The sequence below is a fragment of the Physella acuta genome, unplaced genomic scaffold, assembly GCF_028476545.2.
Source record: "Physella acuta isolate Inbredline_101_S28 unplaced genomic scaffold, ASM2847654v3 ptg000457l, whole genome shotgun sequence".
In the NCBI taxonomy this organism is placed as follows: Eukaryota; Metazoa; Mollusca; class Gastropoda; family Physidae; genus Physella; species Physella acuta.
In genome coordinates this window covers 1065123-1088284 of record NW_026731976.1, presented here as the reverse complement: position 1 = coordinate 1088284, position 23162 = coordinate 1065123, and the positions used below count along the sequence as shown (strand labels likewise).

The following is a 23162-nucleotide window of genomic DNA, read 5'->3' as shown; positions in this document are numbered from 1 at the left end:
ATCAGAACGCACGTTCAGTGAACGCGAGTGCACCAATATTGGACGTTCTCTTCTGCTAGCTCATGAGTAAACAAACATGTCAGCTAATTTGTTGTTGGTGACATTTGTCAGTTAGCTAATGTCAGCTGACATTTTGTGTCACGGATCCACTACTGCCATCTGACTTTTGCCGTGTCAGGTATTCATTTTTCATCATTTGTTTGTTGACATGTGAAGTCAGAATTTGAGTGAACTGTTTGGTGGCAAATACAAGAATCTGTGTGAGGGTGATACCCAGCAGGGTAGGGTATCGATACTATAAGCAGGCTAGGTTAGGGTATCGATACTATAAGGCAAGCTAGGTTAGGGTATCGATACTATAAGCCAGGGCTAGGTTAGGGTATCGATACTATAAGGCAGTCTAGGTTAGGGTATCGGTACTATAAGCAAAGGCTAGGTTAGGGTATCGATACTAAAGGGGCAGAATTAGATTATGAGATCAATATAGTTGTCCAGACGATGTAGCCAGGGTTGGGATAAGGTATCGCAAATATATAGGCATAGGTTATGGTATCGATATAATGCATCGAGGCTTATGGTGAGGTAATTTTGTGGCCATTATCTAAATATTTATGTTGTTGGAAAGTTTATTATTTCATTGTTTTCTTTCAGTTTAAAAAATCTGGTTTGGTTTTGTGATTGCAGATTCGTCGTCCTGAGCGACAGCTATATTTTGTGTGATCCGGATAAACGTAACACAGTGCTAAACACATTGAATGAACACGAACACATTGACTAAAAACAGGCAAACATTGAATAAACACAGTGACTAAACACATTTATAAACATCGATGCTTACACATGACACCACCGAGGTTTTTTGTTTGTACATCAAACATCTTAACATCATACGTACATAAAACATCTTAACATCATAGGTACACCAACAGACAAAATTCTGAGACTGTAAGATACATCACTTACAGACATCTTAGACATCATCAAATTGACACATCATCAGGCTGACACATCATCATTCATACATCATCAGGTACACACATCATCATTCTTACATCGTCAGACAGACACATCATTATTCATACATCATCCGTGTTGCAGACCGGACTAGGATGTTGCCGTCCGGTTGCTTAGTCGCCGGCCGAATACGTTGCTGACACTGGCTCGGGCACTAGCCAATAAGGCCGTCGTTGTCTAGGGGTATTTAATTATTCTACCCGAGTCAACTACAGTGAAATAATCAACGGAACAGGAGACCTTCTTAGTTTGTGCCGTTTATTAATTCGCTGAATGCCTATTCTGCTGAGCGAGGCTTCCCCTAACCGCTAACGTCGGGAGCGCTTGTGCGAGAGAGGGAGAGACTAACTAACCTGCCTGTATTTATATCCCTGTTCTAACCCCCTAGCTGTTCCCACGGGACAATGAGCTCAAAACTTGTGACGTAACAAATTATCCCCCCTGGCGCTAACAACCCTGGATACTGGTCTGTGTAAAGACTACTATTGTCCTGTCAGAGCGGTCAGTCTCTTTGAACGTGTCACCTACTGTCCATCCCTACTGTGTACCCTGTAATTATATAGTGAATGGATGTTTGTGGAATTCTGACCCAACAATCTGGTAGACACATCATCATTTATACATCATCAGGTAGACACATCAATCATCAATGTCCGCCCAACTACGATGGACGCTGCGATCCCATGTGATGTTTATGTACCTAATCGGTAAGCTTTAATCTTAGTTAATCTCATAATCCTACAAGTTAGACTGTGATCAGTTATTTTAGCATTGAATTGTGTAGAGGGACATTAAAGCCACACCTAGGTATATGCTGGATAAGATAATAAACCTATAGTGACCCGACAGAGGCGAATGAAGTTTGTTGTACATCGTGTCTTTAGTGTATAACCTATTTTAAAACGAACATAGGCGCCATAGTGCTCGCTGAATGTAGTAGAACCTCTTAATCGCTATGCAGGACGCCCGATTAACGGACGCCAATTGCTAAGATGGCCGCTGTGGAACTCAGGAGCCAAACCGTGTTTTGACAAAAATCGCACCCTCTCGGTCGCCGCCCATAAGAAATTTTAATTTTTTTAGCGCAGAATTCTTCTCGAGAGTATTCTCATCAAGTTGCATGGCACTCGGATAAATTGTGTCGAACCACATTCGACTTTTATTTTTTATTAACCGTATATAGAGAAAAATCGAACCCTCCCTGAAACTTCCCCTGGAGTGTTCTAATCAACTCCCTAAAGTTTAATTGCGATTGTATGAACGGTGTCGAAGCGCAATCGACTTTTATTTTTATATACTGTATAGAGAGAAGAATCAAATTGCGCCATTATATATATATGTTACGGTCAAAGCCCGAAGTCCGGCCAATGCGCGGCATTGGCCGGCAAATTTCGGCTTTGACCGTAATATGTATATATATATATATATATATATATATATATATATATATATATATATATATATATATATTTATTTATTTATTTATATATATATATATATATATATATATATATATATATATATATTTATATTTATATTTATATATATATATTATATATATATATATATATATATATTATATATATATATATATATATATTATATATATATATCTATATATATATATCTATATATATATATATTATATTATATATATCTATATATATATATATCTATATATATATATATATTATATTATATATATATATATATATATATCTATATATATATATATATATATATATATATATATATCTATATATATATATATATATATATATATATATATTTTACATATATATATATATATATATATATATATATATATATATATATATATATATATCTATATATATATATATATATATATATATATATTTTACATATATATATATTTTATATATATATATATATATATATATATATATATATATATATAAAATATATATATATGTAAAATATATATATATATAGATATATATATATAGATATATATATATATATATAATATATATATATATATATATATATATTATATATATATATATATATATATATATACTATATATATATATATATATATATATATATATATATATATATATATATATATATATATATATATATATAATATATATATATATATATATATATATATATATATATATATATATATATAATAAGGATGGACAAAGTTTGACGCCCCATGAAAAATCCCTGACTGTACCACTGATGCAAGTGTAAAGATGTGATAGATTGTTAATAATGAATACCCCCCTCCCGCAATAGATACCCGAGTGGCATATGTCTGATCAAATGATAAATTAAATGTCATCTTTGTCCTCCGTTTTCAGTGAGTACATTGTGTATTTTCCTTGGTCACGTGACCTAACAATATACATGTAGCCGCTCAACTAACGTGTACTCTACTGTCTCCAGGTGCTGCAGGTGTTAGAAATTATAAGCAGTTTGATGAGCAAATGTCCTGGAATGATGCCAGAGTATGTATTATGACCGGAGGGGCGGGGGCAAACAGGGATTTTGGGGGCCCCTTTATATATATATATATATATATATATATATATATATATATATATATATATATATATATATATATATATATATATATAATTTGTGTCTTAAAGATAGCACGTATTTACAGAGCAACAAATGGCAGATCAAAATATCAGCTACGTCCCCGCCCCTTAATCCACCTCTGTCAGCTACGCCCCCGCCCCTTAATCCACCACTGTCAGCTCCGCCCCCCCCCCCCGCCCCTTAATCTACCACTGTCAGCTACGCCACCGTTCCCCCGCCCCTTAATCCACCACTGTCAGCTCCGCCCCCCCCCCGCCCCTTAATCCACCTCTGTCAGCTACGCCCCCCGCCCCTTAATCCACCACTGTCAGCTCCGCCCCCCCCCCCCGCCCCTTAATCTACCACTGTCAGCTACGCCACCGTTCCCCCGCCCCTTAATCTACCACTGTCAGCTCCGCCCCCGCCCCTTAATCCACCACTGTCAGCTCCGCCCCCCCCCCGCCCCTTAATCCACCACTGTCAGCTCCGCCCCCCCCCCGCCCCTTAATCTACCACTGTCAGCTCCGCCCCCCCCCCATAATCCACCACTGTCAGCTCCGCCCCCCCCCCCGCCCCTTAATCTACCACTGTCAGCTACGCCCCCGCCCCATAATCCACCACTGTCAGCTACGCCCCCGCCCCTTAATCCACCACTGGCGTAAAGTGATTGAAATAATTTTCCTAAACTCTAATGTATGATGGAGCTGCTAGCTACCATCTGTCTTCACTCAGTTGTGTAATAAGGAGTTGTGCTAAGGTTCATTGACCTCCTCAGATTGTGCTAAGGTTCATTGACCTCCTCAGATTGTGCTAAAGTTCATTGACCTCCTCAGATTGTGCTAAGGTTCATTGACCTCCTCAGATTGTGCTAAGGTTCATTGACCTCCTCAGATTGTGCTAAGGTTCATTGACCTCCTCAGATTGTGCTAAGGTTCATTGACCTCCTCAGATTGTGCTAGGGTTCATTGACCTCCTCAGATTGTGCAAAGGTTCATTGACCTCCTCAGATTGTGATAAGGTTCATTGACATCCTCAGATTGTGCTAAGGTTCATTGACCTCCTCAGATTGTGCTAAAGTTCATTGACCTCCTCAGATTGTGCTAGGGTTCATTGACCTCCTCAGATTGTGCTAGGGTTCATTGACCTCCTCAGATTGTGCTAAGGTTCATTGACCTCCTCAGATTGTGCTAAGGTTCATTGACCTCCTCAGATTGTGCTAAGGTTCATTGACCTCCACAGATTGTGCTAAGGTTCATTGACCTCCTCAGATTGTGCTAGGGTTCATTGACCTCCACAGATTGTGCTAGGGTTCATTGACCTCCACAGATTGTGCTAAAGTTCATTGACCTCCTCAGATTGTGCTAAGGTTCATTGACCTCCTCAGATTGTGCTAGGGTTCATTGACCTCCTCAGATTGTGCTAAGGTTCATTGACCTCCTCAGATTGTGCTAAGGTTCATTGACCTCCTCAGATTGTGCTAGGGTTCATTGACCTCCTCAGATTGTGCTAAGGTTCATTGACCTCCTCAGATTGTGCTAAGGTTCATTGACCTCCTCAGATTGTGCTAAGGTTCATTGACCTCCTCAGATTGTGCTAAGGTTCATTGACCTCCTCAGATTGTGCTAAGGTTCATTGACCTCCTCAGATTGTGCTAAGGTTCATTGACCTCCTCAGATTGTGCTAAGGTTCATTGACCTCCTCAGATTGTGCTAAGGTTCATTGACCTCCTCAGATTGTGCTAAAGTTCATTGACCTCCTCAGATTGTGCTAAGGTTCATTGACATCCTCAGATTGTGCTAAGGTTCATTGACCTCCACAGATTGAGTGCATAAAGAAAGGAATGGTGCTAGCAGAAGTAACGGATGCGGACATGCGCAGTCATGGTGGTGTACTCCACAGTATGTTAAAACACACTAACCACACTCAACACCGAACACACGAGGAACACAACATAAACACGAATCACACAACACTCAGCACAACAAACACAACATCGGTTTAAACAAAAAAAAAACCCACACACATAGAACACCGCACACACAGCAAACCACACTAATACACAATACAACTTTAAACACCACAATTTTAAACATAAGTTAAAACACATATACTAACCATAATCCATAACCACACGCATCCAAATGCTAACCCTAATCCACACACAATTACATACACACAAACAACCACACCTGTTCTAGTTTGGGTAGGCGCCAACGACGAAAAAACCCGCGGGACCTTCGTGTGGGACCACAGCCAATCCCCCATCGACGACAGAGACCTGTGGGACCAGGGTCAGCCCCGCCCCGACCGTTGGGCGTTTGAGACTTGTGCCGGCATCAACAACAACCACAAACTTGCAGTGTACGGCTGCAACTCGCATGGTTATTTCCTGTGTATGTATAACGGTGAGTTAGTTTACACGTGTTTTACAGGTGATTTAGTTTACACGTGTTTTGCAGGTGGGTTAGTTTGCACGTGTTTTACATGTGAGTTAGTTTACACGTGTTTTTCAGGTTAGTTGCATTCCTGTTCGTCTATGTGAGTGTGCGTGCGTGTGTTTTTTTATGTAAACACCTTAGTACCGTTACAGATTTTTCAGTAACCGGAAGTAGTAGTTCCTGCACTCGTAGTTTCGCTTTAAGTTGAGTGCACTTTTATTTGGGAGACGAAATTTGAAATAAAAGTAAGATTTTATGCGAAAGTTAAGTAAGTAACTTTTAACTTTAAAAAATTAATTTTTAAATTTTCGAGAGTCCGATAGCACAAAAAGTGCATCTCCCTTACTTTTAGATAATGATGTTTTAGAATGTAAGCTAAGGCTGGGTATGTAAGCTAAGGCTGGGGAATGTAAGCTAAGGTTTAGGTATGTAAGCTAAGGCTGGGGTAAGTAAGCTAAGGCTGGGGTATGTAAGCTAAGGCTGGGGTATGTAAGCTAAGGTTGGGGTATGTAAGCTAAGGTTGGGGTATGTAAGCTAAGGCTGGGGTATGTAAGCTAAGGCTGGGGTATGTAAGCTAACGCTGGGTATGTAAGCTAAGGCTGGGGTATGTAAGCTAAAGCTGGGGAATGTAAGCTAAGGTTTAGGTATGTAAGCTAAGGCTGGGGTAAGTAAGCTAAGGCTGGGGTATGTAAGCTAAGGCTGGGGTATGTAAGCTAAGGTTGGGGTATGTAAGCTAGGGTTGGGGTATGTAAGCTACGGCTGGGGTATGTAAGCTTAGGCTGGGGTATGTAAGCTAAGGCTGGGGTATGTAAGCTAAGGTTGGGGTATGTAAGCTAAGGCTGGGGTATGTAAGCTAAGGTTGGGGTATGTAAGCTAGGGTTGGGGTATGTAAGCTTAGGCTGGGGTATGTAAGCTTAGGCTGGGGTATGTAAGCTAAGGCTGGGGTATGTAAGCTAAGGCTGGGGTATGTAAGCTAAGGTTGGGGTATGTAAGCTAGGGTTGGGGTATGTAAGCTTAGGCTGGGGTATGTAAGCTAAGGCTGGGGTATGTAAGCTAAGGCTGGGGTATGTAAGCTAAGGCTGGGGTATGTAAGCTAAGGTTGGGGGTATGTAAGCTACGGGTTGGGTATGTAAACTACCCCGCCTGTTATCTCCTCAGAATGCGGGTCCAATGAAGAGTTTGAATTAGGCGAGATCTGCTACCGTCTCTACCCCACCCCACGATATTGGCGAGATGCCAAGGTGAGTAGATCACGTGTCTGTCTAGGTTCGGCGCGAGGAGGGGTCGAGGAGGGGTCGTAAGGCTAGTGACTATAATCCATAATCTTTGGCCAGACAATCCTGATTGTAAGCCCCTAATTAAATCATCCCGTAGGCTGAGTGTGAAAACAATGGACTACATTTTGCCAAACTTACAAGAGACGAGGATCTGGTTGACCTTCGATCGTTGATAAATCATCAACAAGGTGAGTACTGGATGCGTGGGTGAGTGAGTGGGTGAAATAACTATATATATATATATATATATATATATATATATATATATATATATATATATATATATATATATATGTATATATATATATATATATATATATATATATATATATATATATATATATATATATATATATATATATATATATATATATATATATATATATATATATATATATATATATAAAGGCCAAGGCTATTCCCAGCCGGTTGGGAATAGCCGTATTGGGGCTATTCCCAGCTAACTGTGAATAGCCCCAATACGGCTATTTACAGTCGGCTGTCATTTCATGCTAAATACGACGGTGAATAATATCTTACAATAATAAAAGCATTTAGTGTGACTGGGTAGTGAGGTATAGATTAAGAGAGCAGTTCTATTTTTATTAATACTAATAGTTTTGCTGTCTGTGTATCTATCTATCTGACAAGAACGCTATAGAGAAAACACAAGCAAAATAAAAACGTTCACAGTAAAACGGAAACGAAACATGACGTCACATTTAGCATATAGTAAAAATAGTATCAAGCCGGAGAGTGCACACAGTAATATGACGTCATTGATTCTCGAGTAAACATTGAATAAAAAGGCAATTTTGTCTAATCTAAGTGGTTTGCTTGAAGAGTTTCTTTCGTCCAATTCTTCGGGTAGGGGCAAAGCTCCACACCCGCGTAAGAACGTCTAAGCCGCCCCCACCCCAACTCAAAAGAAATGACGTCATCGATACTCTCCCTTTCCTCCCCGGTAGAACATCTAATCTGCAGAACGCCTAATCCCTCCCCTCTCTCCCTCCCCACTAACTCAAAAGAAATGACGTCATCGATATGCTATAATAAAAACATCGGTGTTTCTTTCAGACATTTTCCTCCCCGGAGAGGGGAACTTTTTCTAATCTAAAAAGTGTTTTGCGTGCAGTTTCTTTCATGCATCTCTTAGGGTAGGGGCGAAGCCCCTTCCAGGTTCTTCCTTTTGTTTGTACGATCTACAAATGCGACCAGTGTTTCTTTCAGATTCTCGAGTAAACATCGAATTAAAAAGCCTATTTGTCTAATCTAAGTGGTTTGCGTGAAGAGTTTCTTTCATACAATTCTTCGGGTAGGGGCAAAGCCCCACACCCGCGTAAGAATGTCTAAGCCGCCCCCACGCCAACTCAAAAGAAATGATGTCATCGATACGCTATAATAAAAAGACTGACATTTAAGGCAAAATCATTGTGTCTAATCTTATAAGCGTTTTGCGTGTAAAGTGTCTTTCATGCAATTCTTCGGATAGTGGCTAAGCGCAACATCAGTGTTTCTTTCAGATTTTTCCTCCCCGGAGGGGGGATTTTTTTCTAATCTAAAAAGTGTTTTGCGTGCAGTTTCTTTCATGCATCTCTTCCGGTAGGGGCTAAGCCCCTCCCAGGTTCTTCCTTTAGTTTGTATGATCTACAAATGCGACCAGTGTACTTTTTCGGGGGCGGGGGTGAAATTTTCTGGGAGGGGGCGGACACTGGAAAAAGTATATATATTTCGTTGAATGGGACGGTAGATGTACTTTGAGGTATGTGTATGGCGAGGGGGGGGGGCAAGTAGAGTTGCCTAAAAGAGACTCTAAATGCGACTTTTGTCATGATTGAGATTAGTTGGGGTATCTTTTATTTATTTATTTAATAACGGTAACATTAGTATCAATGTGCAGTAACTACGTAGAGATCAAGCTTAAATCCTATCCGATTCTGGATAAAAATACGTTTTCTATGTCATGTTTCGTTTCCGGTTAAATTGAATTAAGGTGGTGATTTTGGTTTTGGTTTTAGTTTAGAGAAAAGAGACAGCACTATCAACCTAGCGCCCGTTGCATCCTTCCTCAACGGGCCATATTTCTCGTTTTGTTATATTTTTATAAAAAAGTTATTACAATTAAAGTTTAGTTTGGCTTTTTTTAGGCTCATATCAGATATATCTGTTACAGGCTACGTAGGTCATAGATGATCAATTATGCACTCTAAATTTATACACTAGAATAATAGATGTAGTAATTTTTAAATAAATAATACTAATTAAGCATCAGATTAGTTGGTTGTTCTCATTGCTATTCAACTATCGATTACCATTAAAAATTCACTTTATCACATAGAATAAAGGTGAAATAGGATGTCCTTTTTCATCAGCTATAATTCAGTTTCCATCACACTTTTGTGTTTTTTCTCTTAGCAAAAATCTAGTGGACAGGTCTATTTTTTTTTTTTTTTTGCTGATATGCCAACAATTACATCACAAAACAAAAAACCAATAAACAAAAAGTAACTGGATAAAATATTTTGATAATAAGATTAGGATGCATACATTAGAGTCATAGCAATAAGCCATCTGATGGGTTTGAACCAGCACCTTCTGGCTCGACAGCCACTCCCCATGTCCGCTCGCCGACACATCTTCATGCCAAGTGGGTATTTTTAACATTAAATCTAGGCCTATATAGGGCCTATATAACTATTTCTTCTGCCGCAGCAGTAGATCACATTTGGTTCCCCTCATGTTCGCCTGTGTACAGTTTGTCTAGGACAGCCGTAGATCACATTTGGTTCCCCTCATGTTCCCCTGTGTACAGTTTGTCTAGGTCGGCCGTAGATCACATTTGGTTCCCCTCATGTTCGCCTGTGTACAGTTTGTCTAGGGCAGCTGTAGATTATATTTGGTTCCCCTCATGTTCCCCTGTGTACAGTTTGTCTAGTACAGCCGTAGATCACATTTGGTTCCCTGTTATTCTCCCTGCGTACAGTTTGTCTAGGACAGCCGTAGATCACATTTGGTTCCCCTCATGTTCGCCTGTGTACAGTTTGTCTAGGACAGCTGTAGATCACATTTGGTTCCCCTCATGTTCCCATGTGTACAGTTTGTCTAGGACAGCCGTAGATCACATTTGGTTCCCCACATGTTCCCATGTGTACAGTTTGTCTAGGACAGCCGTAGATCACATTTGGTTCCCCTCATGTTCCCCTGTGTACAGTTTGTCTAGGACAGCCGTAGATCACATTTGGTTCCCTGTTATTCTCCCTGCGTACAGTTTGTCTAGGACAGCCGTAGATCACATTTGGTTCCCCTCATGTTCGCCTGTGTACAGTTTGTCTAGGACAGCTGTAGATCACATTTGGTTCCCCTCATGTTCCCATGTGTACAGTTTGTCTAGGACAGCCGTTGATCACATTTGGTTCCCCTCATGTTCCCATGTGTACAGTTTGTCTAGGACAGCCGTAGATCACATTTGGTTCCCCTCATGTTCCCCTGTGTACAGTTTGTCTAGGACAGCCGTAGATCACATTTGGTTCCCCTAATGTTCCCCTGTGTACAGTTTGTCTAGGACAGCCGTAGATCACATTTGGTTCCCTGTTATTCTCCCTGCGTACATTTTGTGTACATTTGGTTCCCTGTTATTCTCCCTGCGTACAGTTTGTGTACATTTGGTTCCCTGTTATTCTCCCTGCGTACAGTTTGCCTAGGACAGCCGTAGATCACATTTGGTTCCCTGTTATTCTCCCTGCGTACATTTTGTGTACATTTGGTTCCCTGCTATTCTCCCTGCGTACAGTTTGTGTACATTTGGTTCCCTGTTATTCTCCCTGCGTACAGTTTGTGTACATTTGGTTCCCTGTTATTCTCCCTGTGTACGGTTTGTGTACATTTGGTTCCCTGTTATTCTCCCTGCGTACAGTTTGGGTCGGGGCAATAGAAGAAGAAAATCATCGCTACCATTGGGTGTTTGATGGACAACCATTGGCAATGCAAGTCACTGACGAGTCACAGGGGGATGGGTGTGTCATGCTGCTAAACTTGAACTCACTCCAGTCTAAAGTCTGCGACACGCGCTTTCCGTACCTGTGTATGAAGAAACGTGAGTCACTCACAAGTTGATGTTAGTCACTAGTTGATGTTAGTCACTAGTTGATGTTAGTCACTAGTTGATGTTAGTCACATGTTCATGTTAGTCACAAGTTGATATTAGTCACTAGTTGATGTTAGTCACTAGTTGATGTTAGTCACTAGTTGATGTTAGTCACAAGTTGATGTTAGTCACATGTTGATGTTAGTCACTAGTTGATGTTAGGCACTAGTTGATGTTAGTCACTAGTTGATTTTAGTCACTAGTTGATTTTAGCGATTAGTTGATGTTAGTCACATGTTCATGTTAGTCACATGTTGATGTTAGTCATATGTTGATGTTAGTCACATGTTGATGTTAGTCACTAGTTTATGTTAGTCACATGTTGATGTTAGTCAAATGTTGATGTTAGTCACTAGTTGGTGTTAGTCACTAGTTGATGTTAGTCACATGTTCATGTTAGTCACATGTTGATGTTAGTCATATGTTGATGTTAGTCACATGTTGATGTTAGTCACTAGTTTATGTTAGTCACATGTTGATGTTAGTCACATGTTGATGTTAGTCACATGTTGATGTTAGTCACATGTTGATGTTAGTCACTAGATGTTAGTCACATGTTGATGTTTGTCACAAGTTGATGTTAGTCACAAGTTGATGTTAGTCACTAGTTGATGTTAGTCACATGTTAATGTTAGTCACTAGTTGATGTTAGTCACATGTTGATGTTAGTGACATGTTGATGTTAGTCACTATTTGTCACATGTTGATGTTAGTCACTAGTTGTTGTTAGTCACATGTTGATGTTAGTCACTATTTGATGTTAGTCACAATCTGATGTTAGTCATATCGATGACGACGATTGGGTTGATAGGAGTTGGGAAGTTTTAATAAGTCTGAAGATAAAATAAATGCCAGTGACTGTAATTTGTGAGGCTTAACAATAATATGATATAGCTTGACAGTTCATTTGTTTATATGCATCCCACCCCCACCACCACCCATCCCCCCGCCTCTACCCGCGCGTAAAGTTGACATAAATAATTATTTTTGTATTCCTAGCAACTGTAAAAACAGATACTGCATGTAAGTATGAATAATAGTAATAAGTAGTTAGTAATTAGTAATGAGTAATTGGTGATCAGTTATCTCTTATTAGTAATTAGCCTAAATAAAAACTTTAAGTGTAGCTGGCAAGCTAATCTGTGACCTCTCAAACATTCTACTTCCGGTTTTTTTTTTTCGTTTATTCCCCTTGGCCCAAGCCAACTCACATTTCAAATTCCCAAAGTCCATATCAGAATTTGTGACAACTTTAACTAAAGACACACCAAAACCAACAGACCTCCAGCACATTACAACAACTCACATTTCAAATTCCCAAAGTACATATCACAATTTGTGACAACTTTAACTAAAGACACACCAAAACCAACAGACCTCCAGCACATTACAACAACTCACATTTCAAATTCCCAAAGTACATATCACAATTTGTGACAACTTTAACTAAAGACACACCAAAACCAACAGACCTCCAGCACATTACAACAACTCACATTTCAAATTCCCAAAGTACATATCACAATTTGTGACAACTTTAACTAAAGACACACCAAAACCAACAGACCTCCAGCACATTACAACAACTCACATTTCAAATTCCCAAAGTACATATCACAATTTGTGACAACTTTAACTAAAGACACACCAAAACCAACAGACCACCAGCACACTACAACATGGGAACACACTACCACTACACTACCGCCATAAACACAACCAACGAACTACTACTACAGCTACAACAACGCTCTGCAACTATCATCTCACTACCAGCACCACTACCACAACTATCTTATTTACATCTAACTTTTGTATTTTAGCCACGATCACAATCACCACTCCAGGTAAACACATTTTATTTCATAATTTATTTCACATTTAATTCCTTATTTTATTTCAACTTTCATTTCAAGTGTTAAATAACGACGCATTATTCATTCATTTCGTACTTTATATAGTTTTTTTTTATTTCGTATTTTCTCTACTTTCCCTGACTCAAGTAACTGTTAACTAGATCTCAACCAATGAGGAGTGGTGTGGTCAGCACTATGTCCATTAACTCTACCAATGAGGAGTGGTGTGGTCAGCACTATGTCTAGCCACTCTACCAATGAGGAGTGGTGTGGTCAGCACTACTTCTAGTCACTCTAACAATGAGAAGTGGTGTGGTCAGCACTATGTCCATCTACTCTACCAATGAAGAGTGATGTGGTCAGCACTACGTCTAGCCACTCTACCAATGAGGAGTGGTGTGGTCAGCACTATGTCCATCTACTCTACCAATGAGGAGTGGTGTGGTCAGCACTACGTCTATCTACTCTACCAATTAGGAGTGGTGTGGTCAGCACTACTTCTAGTCACTCTACCTATGAGGAGAGGTGGGGTCAGCACTACGTCTATCTACTCTACCAATGAGGAGTGGTGTGGTCAGCACTACTTCTAGCCACTCTACCTATGAGGAGTGGTGTGGTCAGCACTGCTTCTAGTCACTCTACCTATGAGGAGTGGTGTGGTCAGCACTATGTCCATCTACTCTACCTATGAGGAGTGGTGTGGTCAGCACGTCCGGCCACTCTACTTTCCCCGACTCAAATCAGGTGTTCAGATTTCGGCCCTCACTTTGGACTAAGATTCGAACTCTTGACTTCCTGGTCACCGTTCTAACAATTTTGTTGATTCAACAACAACAAACATCATTGCTTCTATTTTTGCCATCAATTTCGGATCTTGTTGGATCTTGTCTGAGATAATTTAGTATGAGTTAGGTTTTTTGTGTAGTAGTTTTAATATACTAAAATTTCTTTGTCTTGTTCCCACTAAAATATCCCTGTCTTGTTCCCACTTAAATATCTTCTTGAGGTACTGGGCCGTTTAGTATTTCCTGGAAATTTTTTCTTCATCGTGCCAATTGTTTCTCAATTGACGTTAGAAGTTTACCATTTTTGCTCCTCACTGGCCTGTTGGGATTGGTTTTCCTCCCACTCAGAGCTCTGGTTGTTGCATAGAGCGTCTTGAGATCTCCCTTACTGGCAGCTGTTTTCATTTATAAACAATCTCTTGTCATTTCTTAGTTTCCTTTTCACCTCTTTAGCCTTTTCGTTATATCGAGAGGTTGCTGCTTGTTTCTGCTGCCGTGCTTTTGCTTGATTTAGTTCGCAGTTTAGGCTTTTTCTTTCTTCCACCTTCTGCCATGTATCATCTGTGACCCAGGGCTTCATGTTGGGCACTTTTCTTCCTAGAGCCTCTTCGCAGGCTTCAATAGTGGCTTGCTTAAATATTTCCCAGGTGTGTTCAACTTAATCAAAATCTTTTTCTTCTGTCTGTAGAAATTTGATTCTTCAGGGTGACCTGAAAATCTGTCTTGTTATCTTGTGTCTTAAGTTAACCTACATCAAATCTTCTTCGTGGATCAATTTCATGTTGCCTCTTCTTCGCCTTTAGCTTCATCTTCAGTTTAGCAACAACCAGGTGGTGATCAGATCCTATGTCGGCTCCTCGCTTTGTTCTCACATCCTGCAGTGAGGCCCTCCAACCGCGACATGATCAATCTGGTTTTCTGAATGATGATCTGGTGATATCCAGGTGGCTTTATGACAATTTCGGTGGGAAGGGGGGGGGGGGGTGTATCGGTCTTGTCCCCACTAAAATATCTGTCTTTTTCTCACTAAAATATCTGTGTCTTGTCCCCATTAAAATATCTGTGTCTTGTCCCTACTAAAATATGTGTCTTGTCCCCATTAAAATATATGTGTCTTGTCCCGATCTTACCCCTATCTTTGAATGCAAGGACCAACCACAAAATTTCTTTCAGCGCCCAAGGTCTGGTTCGGCCAAGGCGACCTGTTCTTGTGTCACTGTGAGGCGCCCCACTGTGGGGCGGGGGCGTGCCAGGGGGACACCGCCCCGTGTGAGCAGAACTGGTTCGGGTTGAGGTGCCAGTATAGTAAGTTTGATGAACGGTTCAGTAGGTCAGTAGGTCAATGGGTAAAAAGGTCACGGCAACACGACCTGGATCATTGGGTCTAGAAGAAGTGACTGGGTCAGTAAATCAAATTCATCAAGCCCATAGACGCTTATTTGTTGTTTTTATTACACTTAAACGAGAGGCGCATCCCATCGCAATCTGACCTACTTATGGTGATGTAATTGAAATGTGACCTGTAGCAATGTATATGACCTACATATATCGATGTTATTGACATACTTACATTGACGTAATTGACCTACTTATAACAATATAACTTACGTTCATCCACGTAACTAATCTACTTAACGTGACGTAACATCTCCGTAACTTCCCTACGTATATTGATGTAATTGATTTGCTCACATTGATGTAATTTTCTAAATTGGCCTATTTACATCCATAACTTTTAACCTACATAGCTGTAGCTTACCTACGTACATCGGTGTAATTGACCTACTTACATATATACAACTGACCTATTTCCAGAGATGTGATTGGCCTACGTAAATCGGTGTAATTGACCCTCTTCTAGTGATGTAACTAGCCTACTTACAGTGATGTTATTGACCTACGTACAGCGATGTAACTGACCTACTTACAGCAGTGTGATTGACCTACTTACAGCAGTATGATTGACCTACTTAAAGAAGTGTGATTACCTTACTTGCAGGAAACTTGGCTGGCGCCGCCTACGTCCTAGACTCCAGCTTGCCCTCGCTCACCGACAACGACGACAGCACGTGCCATCAGCAGGACAGGGAGAGGTCAGTGACCGTCAAGTTTCGTGAGGAACAGTTTATCACGTGGATACGGATAGTCGTCAAGGGTGAGGGAACAACGGTATAACCTTGACCTCTGTTACCACAAGACCAGCCTTGACCTTTCTAACACGCTATAAAACCTTTGTTCGGCCTTGACCCCCAGACAAGATAGATCACTACACTGTGCAGGCGTTCTCTGGCCTCACCCCCCGGGCCTGCACCAACATGAGTGTCCTACAACCCACACCCACAACCCTGGACCTGGCATGTAACCTTGGCACAGTCTACGTAACCAAGGTCACCGTCAGCTGGCGAGTTCATCACGTGATTTGTTCTCTCTACATCAGTGGAGGTGAGACGGTCTAGATGGATGGAAGGATGAATGGGTGGATGGATGGGTAGGTGGATGTTTGGATGTATATAAGTACTAGCGTGCCCGTCCCCGCGGGACTACAAAAGTCCCAGGATAACCCAGGACAAATCGTACCCTGCCGGTAAAACGCGCCTGATCTAGTTTAGTGAATGACTGTAACGCCCCATCTTATCCATAGTCTATCTCACTGTTTAAAACGAACATAGGCGCCATAGCGCTCACGGGAAAGACCGGGGCGACATTTTGTCCTGAATGTCTCCATATCGGCTCTATTAGGTACCTCACATAAACATACGTCACTGAGTCCACCCAGCTCTAAAACGTACCTTACACGAGTCGTAAGTCAACTCTACTTCCCCTACCCTACGGATCATCAAGTACCCAAAATGTTTCAGGAAGAAATCTGGCGCTAAAGAGCAGGGTGTCTCACAGTCCAGCGGCCAACACGACGCCGTCAGGTGCTGCGGTGGACGGCCAGTTGCCACAGCCGTCAGATGCTGCGGTGGACGGCCAGTTGACACAGCCGTGTCTGGTGCTGAATGACTCCGTGACTCACCAGCAGCTGCAGCTGGCCTTTAGCACACCTAAGCTCATCACGGAGATCGTCATACACACATCGACAGGTGAGTGACATAGACAGGCGAGACACTAGACAGATGAGTGACACATAATTCGACAGGTGAGTGACACGCATCGACAGGTGAGTGACACATAATTCTACAGGTGAGTGATACACCTAGACAGGTGAGTGACACGCATCGACAGGTGAGTGACACATAATTCTACAGGTGAGTGATACACCTAGACAGGTGAGTGACACAAATCGACAGGTGAGTGATACACCTAGACAATTGAGTGACTCCCATCATCAGATGAGTGACACGCCAAAGAGGTGAGTGACAAAACTCGACAGGCGAGTAACACACTTGAACAGCTGGTCAAGCTAGTTAACCTTGATCTTGTCCATCTGTCACAACTGGTTAACCTTGAACCTGCCCACCTGTCTCAGCTGGTTAACCTTGAACTTGCCCACCTGTCTTAGTTGGTTAACCTTGAACTTACCCACCTGGTTAACCTTGAACTTGCCCACCTGTCTCAGCTGGTTAACCTTGAACTTGTCCACCTGTCTCAAATGGTTAACCTTGAACTTGTCCACCTGTCTCAACTGGTTAACCTTGAACTTGTCCACCTGTCTCAGCTGTTTAACCTTGAACTTGTCCACCTGTCTCAGCTGGTTAACCTTGAACTTGTCCACCTGTCTCAGCTGGTTAACCTTGAACTTGCCCACCTGTCTCACCTGGTTATCCTTGAACTTGCCCACCTGTCTCCTCTAACAGCTAACACTTCGTACGGCACATTGAACGGCTTCCGGCTGGAGGTTGTGGGGGAGGGGGAGGTCAGTCTGCAGAACTTGACGGGCGTGAGAGCGGACGTCACCGGACGTCTGAGGTTCAAATCCATCGTGAGGAGACCAGCCATGCGTGTAGATGTCAACCTGGTGAGCCAACCTGGGCACCCGATGGAGGTTTGCGAGTTGGAGGTTTTTGGGGGTAGGTCAACGTGACATTGGTAAGTAAACATGATATTGGTAGGTCAACGTGAAACCAGTAGGTCAACATTATATTGGTAGGTCACCTTGACATTGGTAGGTCACCGTGACATTGGTAGGTCAAAGTAACATTTGTAGGTCAACGTGACATTATATTGGTAGGTCAGCGTGACATTGGTAGGTCAACAAGACATTGATAGGTCAACAAGACATTGGTAGGTCACCGTGACATTTATAGGTCAATGTGATATTGGTAGAACAATACGACGTTTGCACCAATGTAACTAATATAGTTCTGCCCACTACAGTGCTATATTTAGACTAGCGCATGCGCACCCTCCCCAGACTGCTCGTCCCCCGTGTACGGGCTGTACTGTGATGAGATCTGCAGCATGGGCTGTGTGGACCAGCTCTGTCACTACAACGGGCAGTGTTACCACTGTGTGGAGGGGAGGACGGGCAAACATTGTGTAGGAGGTAAAGGGGGAAACTAGGGGGTGCTGGGAAACTGGGGTCGTGTCTAGGGGGTGCTGGGAAACTGTGTGGACCAGCTCTGTCACTACAACGGACAGTGTTACCACTGTGTGGAGGGGAGGACGGGCAAACATTGTGTAGGAGGTAAAGGGGGAAACTAGGGGGTGCTGGGAAACTGGGGTCGTGTCTAGGGGGTGCTGGGAAACTGTGTGGACCAGCTCTGTCACTACAACGGACAGTGTTACCACTGTGTGGAGGGGAGGACGGGCAAACATTGTGTAGGAGGTAAATCAAGGGCGTGTCTAAGGGGTGCTGGGAAACTGGGGGGTGTCTAGGGGGTGCTGGGAAACTGAGGAGTGTCTAGGGGAGATGGGACACAACGGCGTGTCTAGGGGGTGCTGGGGGTGTCTAGGGCAGCTGAGACACAACGGCGTATCTAGGGGGTGCTGAGAAACTAGGGGGTGCTGGGAAACTGGGGCGTGTCAGGGGGTGCTGGGAAACTGGGGCGTGTCAGGGGGTGCTTCTGATGGATTATGGGATCGTCTAGGTAATAGGGTTATAGGGGCGCGGGTGAGGGGAGGTGCAGATATTGCACGGATGATAAAAGGGTGTGTGAGGTAACAGACGTAACGTGACATGTACACTGTCACGTGATGTCTACACTCCACAGGAAATTCCAACGCAAGTTTTGACCCCGAAGAATTCGATGACTCACGGAATGTGACGTCACCGCCCACACACGAACCGAAAGAGTCTTGGATTTTCTTCGGGTTCGACCTGGTGGTGTTGTTGTTGTACCTGGGGGCGGTCGTCTGCTTCCTGCTCTGTTTCATCGTCTTCTGCTGCTGTAGACGGAAGGCGCAGAAGATAGAAAAGGTTCACAGGCTGAGTATCGTCTCAGGTTGGTGGATGGTTGGTGTCATGTTGGTTGATGGTTGGTCTCAGGTTGGTGGTTGGTTGGTCTCAGGTTGGTTGTTGGTTGGTCTCAAGTTGGTGGTTGGTTGGTCTCAGGTTGGCGGTTGGTTGGTCTCAGGTTGCTGGATGGTTGGTGTGGTGGCGTAGATGCAGGTGTAGGATAGACCGTGTACGTGACGGAGACGATCGACGAAGCAACGGGTTAGAATTAGATTGTAATTACGGGCGACATCATTGTGGGGGGTAGGTGTAGCAGACACGTATCTAGTTGCCCTGGGTGACCGTTAAGGGGGTAGTTTATTAGCAGGGTCTGACATTTTAATCAGGTACTCCAGAACTGTGGCGACATGCAAATTATGTTGGACCGAATGGACAAGACAAAGAAGTGAGGACGATGAGGGTTAGGAGACAGTTGAATCTAGGCAGTCGGGGTTGAGAATTTGTAGTGAGAGGACGTATACAAGTGTAGAGTTAGGGAACAGTGTAGTGACAATAGTGTAGGAAACATTGAGCAGTAGGTGTAGACAAGAAGTATTTATTGTGTTAAGTCTATTATATTCAAGCATCGGATGTGTAATAATTAAATGTTGTGAATCAAACTGATCTTCGAGTTGTCTTATTGAAAGCACGGAACTGAGAGTATTCTCGTCCTCGTCACAGTAGTAAATATATGTTCGTATGTAAGAAGGAAATTATTAGAATAAGAAGAAGAGAAGCCAATTCCCCCCACCACAGTTGGTCTCATGTTGGTGGTTGGGTGGTCTCGTGTTGGTGGTTGGGTGGTCTCAGGTTGGTGGCTGGGTATTCTCAGGTTGGTGGCTGGGTGGTCTCATGTTGGTGGTTGGGTGGTCTCAGGTTGGTGGCTGGGTGGTCTCAGGTTGGTGGCTGGGTGGTCTCAGGTTGGTGGATGATTGGTCTCAGGTTGGTGGATGGTTGGTCTCAGGTTGGTGGATGGTTGGTCTCAGGTTGGTCTCAGGTTGGTGGCTGGGTGGTCTCATGTTGGTGGTTGGGTGGTCTCAGGTTGGTGGCTGGGTGGTCTCAGGTTGGTGGATGATTGGTCTCAGGTTGGTGGATGGTTGGTCTCAGGTTGGTGGATGGTTGGTCTCAGGTTGGTCTCAGGTTGGTGGCTGGGTGGTCTCAGGTTGGTGGCTGGGTGGTCTCAGGTTGGTGGCTGGGTGGTCTCAGGTTGGTGGCTGGGTGGTCTCAGGTTGGTGGCTGGGTGGTCTCAGGTTGGTGGCTGGGTGGTCTCAGGTTGGTGGCTGGGTGGTCTCAGGTTGGTGGATGGTTGGTCTCAGGTTGGTGGATGGTTGGTCTCAGGTTGGTGGATGGTTGGTCTCAGGTTGGTGGATGGTTGGTCTCAGGTTGGTGGATGGTTGGTCTCAGGTTGGTCTCAGGTTGGTGGCTGGTTGGTCTCAGGTTGGTGGCTGATTGTCCTCAGGTTGGTGGATGGTTGGTGGCTGGTTGGTCACGGGTTGTTCTAATGTTGATTTTCAGGCTGGCATCTTCTTATTTGAGCCAGAGGTTTCTAGAAAAATTAAAATTAATCTAAAAATTACAGAATACATGTGGCCCCAATGTTCGTATTTTTTCAGCCAACTCCAAACACCAGATCCCAATGTTCGTATTTTTTCAGCCAACTTCGAACACCAGATCCCAATGTTTGTATCACAGATTGGCCCCGTGGAGAGCACAAATAGTTTAATCACTCAGACGTCTTTGGAGGAAAGCAGTAAAGGTAGCTGTTGACCTCTCTAGCTGTTGACCTCTCTATCTGTTAACCTCTCTCTAGCTGTTGACCTCTCTATCTGTTAACCTCTCTCTAGCTGGTGACCTCTCTAGCTGTTAACCTCTCTCTTGCTGTTGACCTCTCTAGCTGTTGACCTCTCTAGCTGTTGACATCTCTTGCTGTTGACCTCTCTAGCTGTTGACCTCTCTAGAGCTGTTGACCTCTCTCTAGCTTTTGACCTCTCTCTAGCTGTTGACCTCTCTAGCTGTTGACCTCTAGCTGTTGACATCTCTCTCTAGCTGTTGACCTCTCTCTCTCTCTCTAGCTGTTGACCTCTCTGGCTGTTGACCTCTCTAGCTGTTGACCTCTTTCTAGCTGTTGACCTCTCTAGCTGTTGACCTCTCTCTAGCTGTTGACCTCTCTAGCTGTTGACCTCTCTAGCTGTTGACCTCTCTAGCCTTTTGAGCTCTCTCTAGCTGGTTACAACTCTAGCTATTGATCTCTCTCTCTAGCTGTTGACCTCTAGCTGTTGACCTCTCTAGAGCTGTTGTCCTCTTTAGCTGTCATATAATTTATACACTGTGTTAATACCTTCACCTCCCCCCACCCACTCCACCACCTCCACCCCCCCCCCCCACCCACTCCACCTCTTCCAGTCGACGTCTTTCAGCAGTCCGTCGTGTCCACGGCCACCACAAGATTTACTGGAACCTCCTGGGAATCTGGTACCAGCCGTCTGTCCAGGGACACGGAGGTGTAGGGGCGTCACGTCGTCTGAGGGGGGTGTCACGTCGTCTGAGGGGGGGCGTCACGTCGTCTGAGCGGGGTGTCACGTCGTCTGAGGGGGGCGTCACGTCGTCTGAGGGGTGTGGCAGACCTCGGGACGTCACCACATCCGAAACGTTGTGACGTAGAGTGACGTAGAATTGACACAGATTGCCACAGGTTTACCAGACTCTGGGGATGTGGAGGTCAGCTGGTCAAGTCAACCTATGAGTACATAGTCTAGCGATGTTGCAGCACACTTTTGGACGGACAGTGGGCAGACATTGTTCTTGACCCGCTTGTTGGAGAGAGGGGGGGGGAGGATTCGTATACTACTTGCTGTAGTTGTTTTAGTACCGCGCCTTGTTTTTACATGTAATAAACATTTTTTTAAAAATAAGTTTGGTGATTTATTGATTGGTGATGTATTTATTGGTTATTTATTGCATGATTATTTATTGATTTCAGATTTGTTAATTGGTATTTCATTGATTGTGATTTAATTAATTTTAAGTTATTGATCCTTGGTGATTACTTTAATAACTTTTTAGAATCGTCAATATCTGACCACATTCAAGGCCTCATCAGAAAGCCCTGACAGCTCAAGTTCACACAATTAAGTGCGCGTGATTTTAAGATGTTTTTTAAATGGAGAATAGCGTAAAGTTGGAACCTGCAAACGATCAGTTAAGTACTCAAAAGTAAGTAAAAAATAATTAAAAATCATTTGCATGATAAAATTTAAGAATAGTTGATCGTCTTGGGTCCCTGGCGGCTGCCTTTCCAGCCCCTCCCCCTCCAGTCTCCATCGTTGGTGTCTTCACGTTAGAAATTGATCTTTTCATTTAAAGACCTTTTGCTGGCTGCTAGAACGTGTTGTCTACAGCTAAGGGTTAGTAATAGGGCTCACCTGACCTAACTCGTCTGACCATCACTGACCTAACCATCACTGACCTAACTTACCTGACCTAACTCACCTGACCATCACTGACCTAACCATCACTGACCTAACTCACCTGACCATCACTGACCTAACTCACCTGACCATCCCTGACCTAACTCACCTGACCATCACTGACCTAACTCACCTGACCATCACTGACCTAACTCACCTGACCATCACTGACCTAACTCACCTGACCATCACTGACCTAACCATCACTGACCTAACTCACCTGA

General features: G+C 43.0%; 1 protein-coding gene and 1 long non-coding RNA gene across 2 annotated transcripts; both read left to right on the top strand.

Moving 5' to 3' along the window:
* Positions 1-64: 64 nt before the first annotated feature.
* LOC131943482 (uncharacterized) lies at positions 65-3515 on the top strand. The gene is made up of 3 exons (XR_009386900.1): positions 65-178; positions 1645-1721; positions 3454-3515. It is a non-coding gene; the product is annotated as an uncharacterized LOC131943482 (long non-coding RNA).
* Positions 3516-5431: 1916 nt separating this feature from the next.
* LOC131943507 (uncharacterized) lies at positions 5432-18597 on the top strand. Its single transcript, XM_059303664.1, has 14 exons — positions 5432-5489; positions 5790-5972; positions 7188-7270; positions 7404-7494; positions 11220-11399; positions 12450-12473; positions 13274-13297; positions 15265-15396; positions 16091-16246; positions 16345-16533; positions 16950-17012; positions 17049-17177; positions 17892-18104; positions 18449-18597. The coding sequence occupies exons 1-14, from the start codon at positions 5432-5434 to the stop codon at positions 18595-18597; spliced, it is 1674 nt and encodes a 557-aa protein (XP_059159647.1).
* Positions 18598-23162: the final 4565 nt, after the last annotated feature.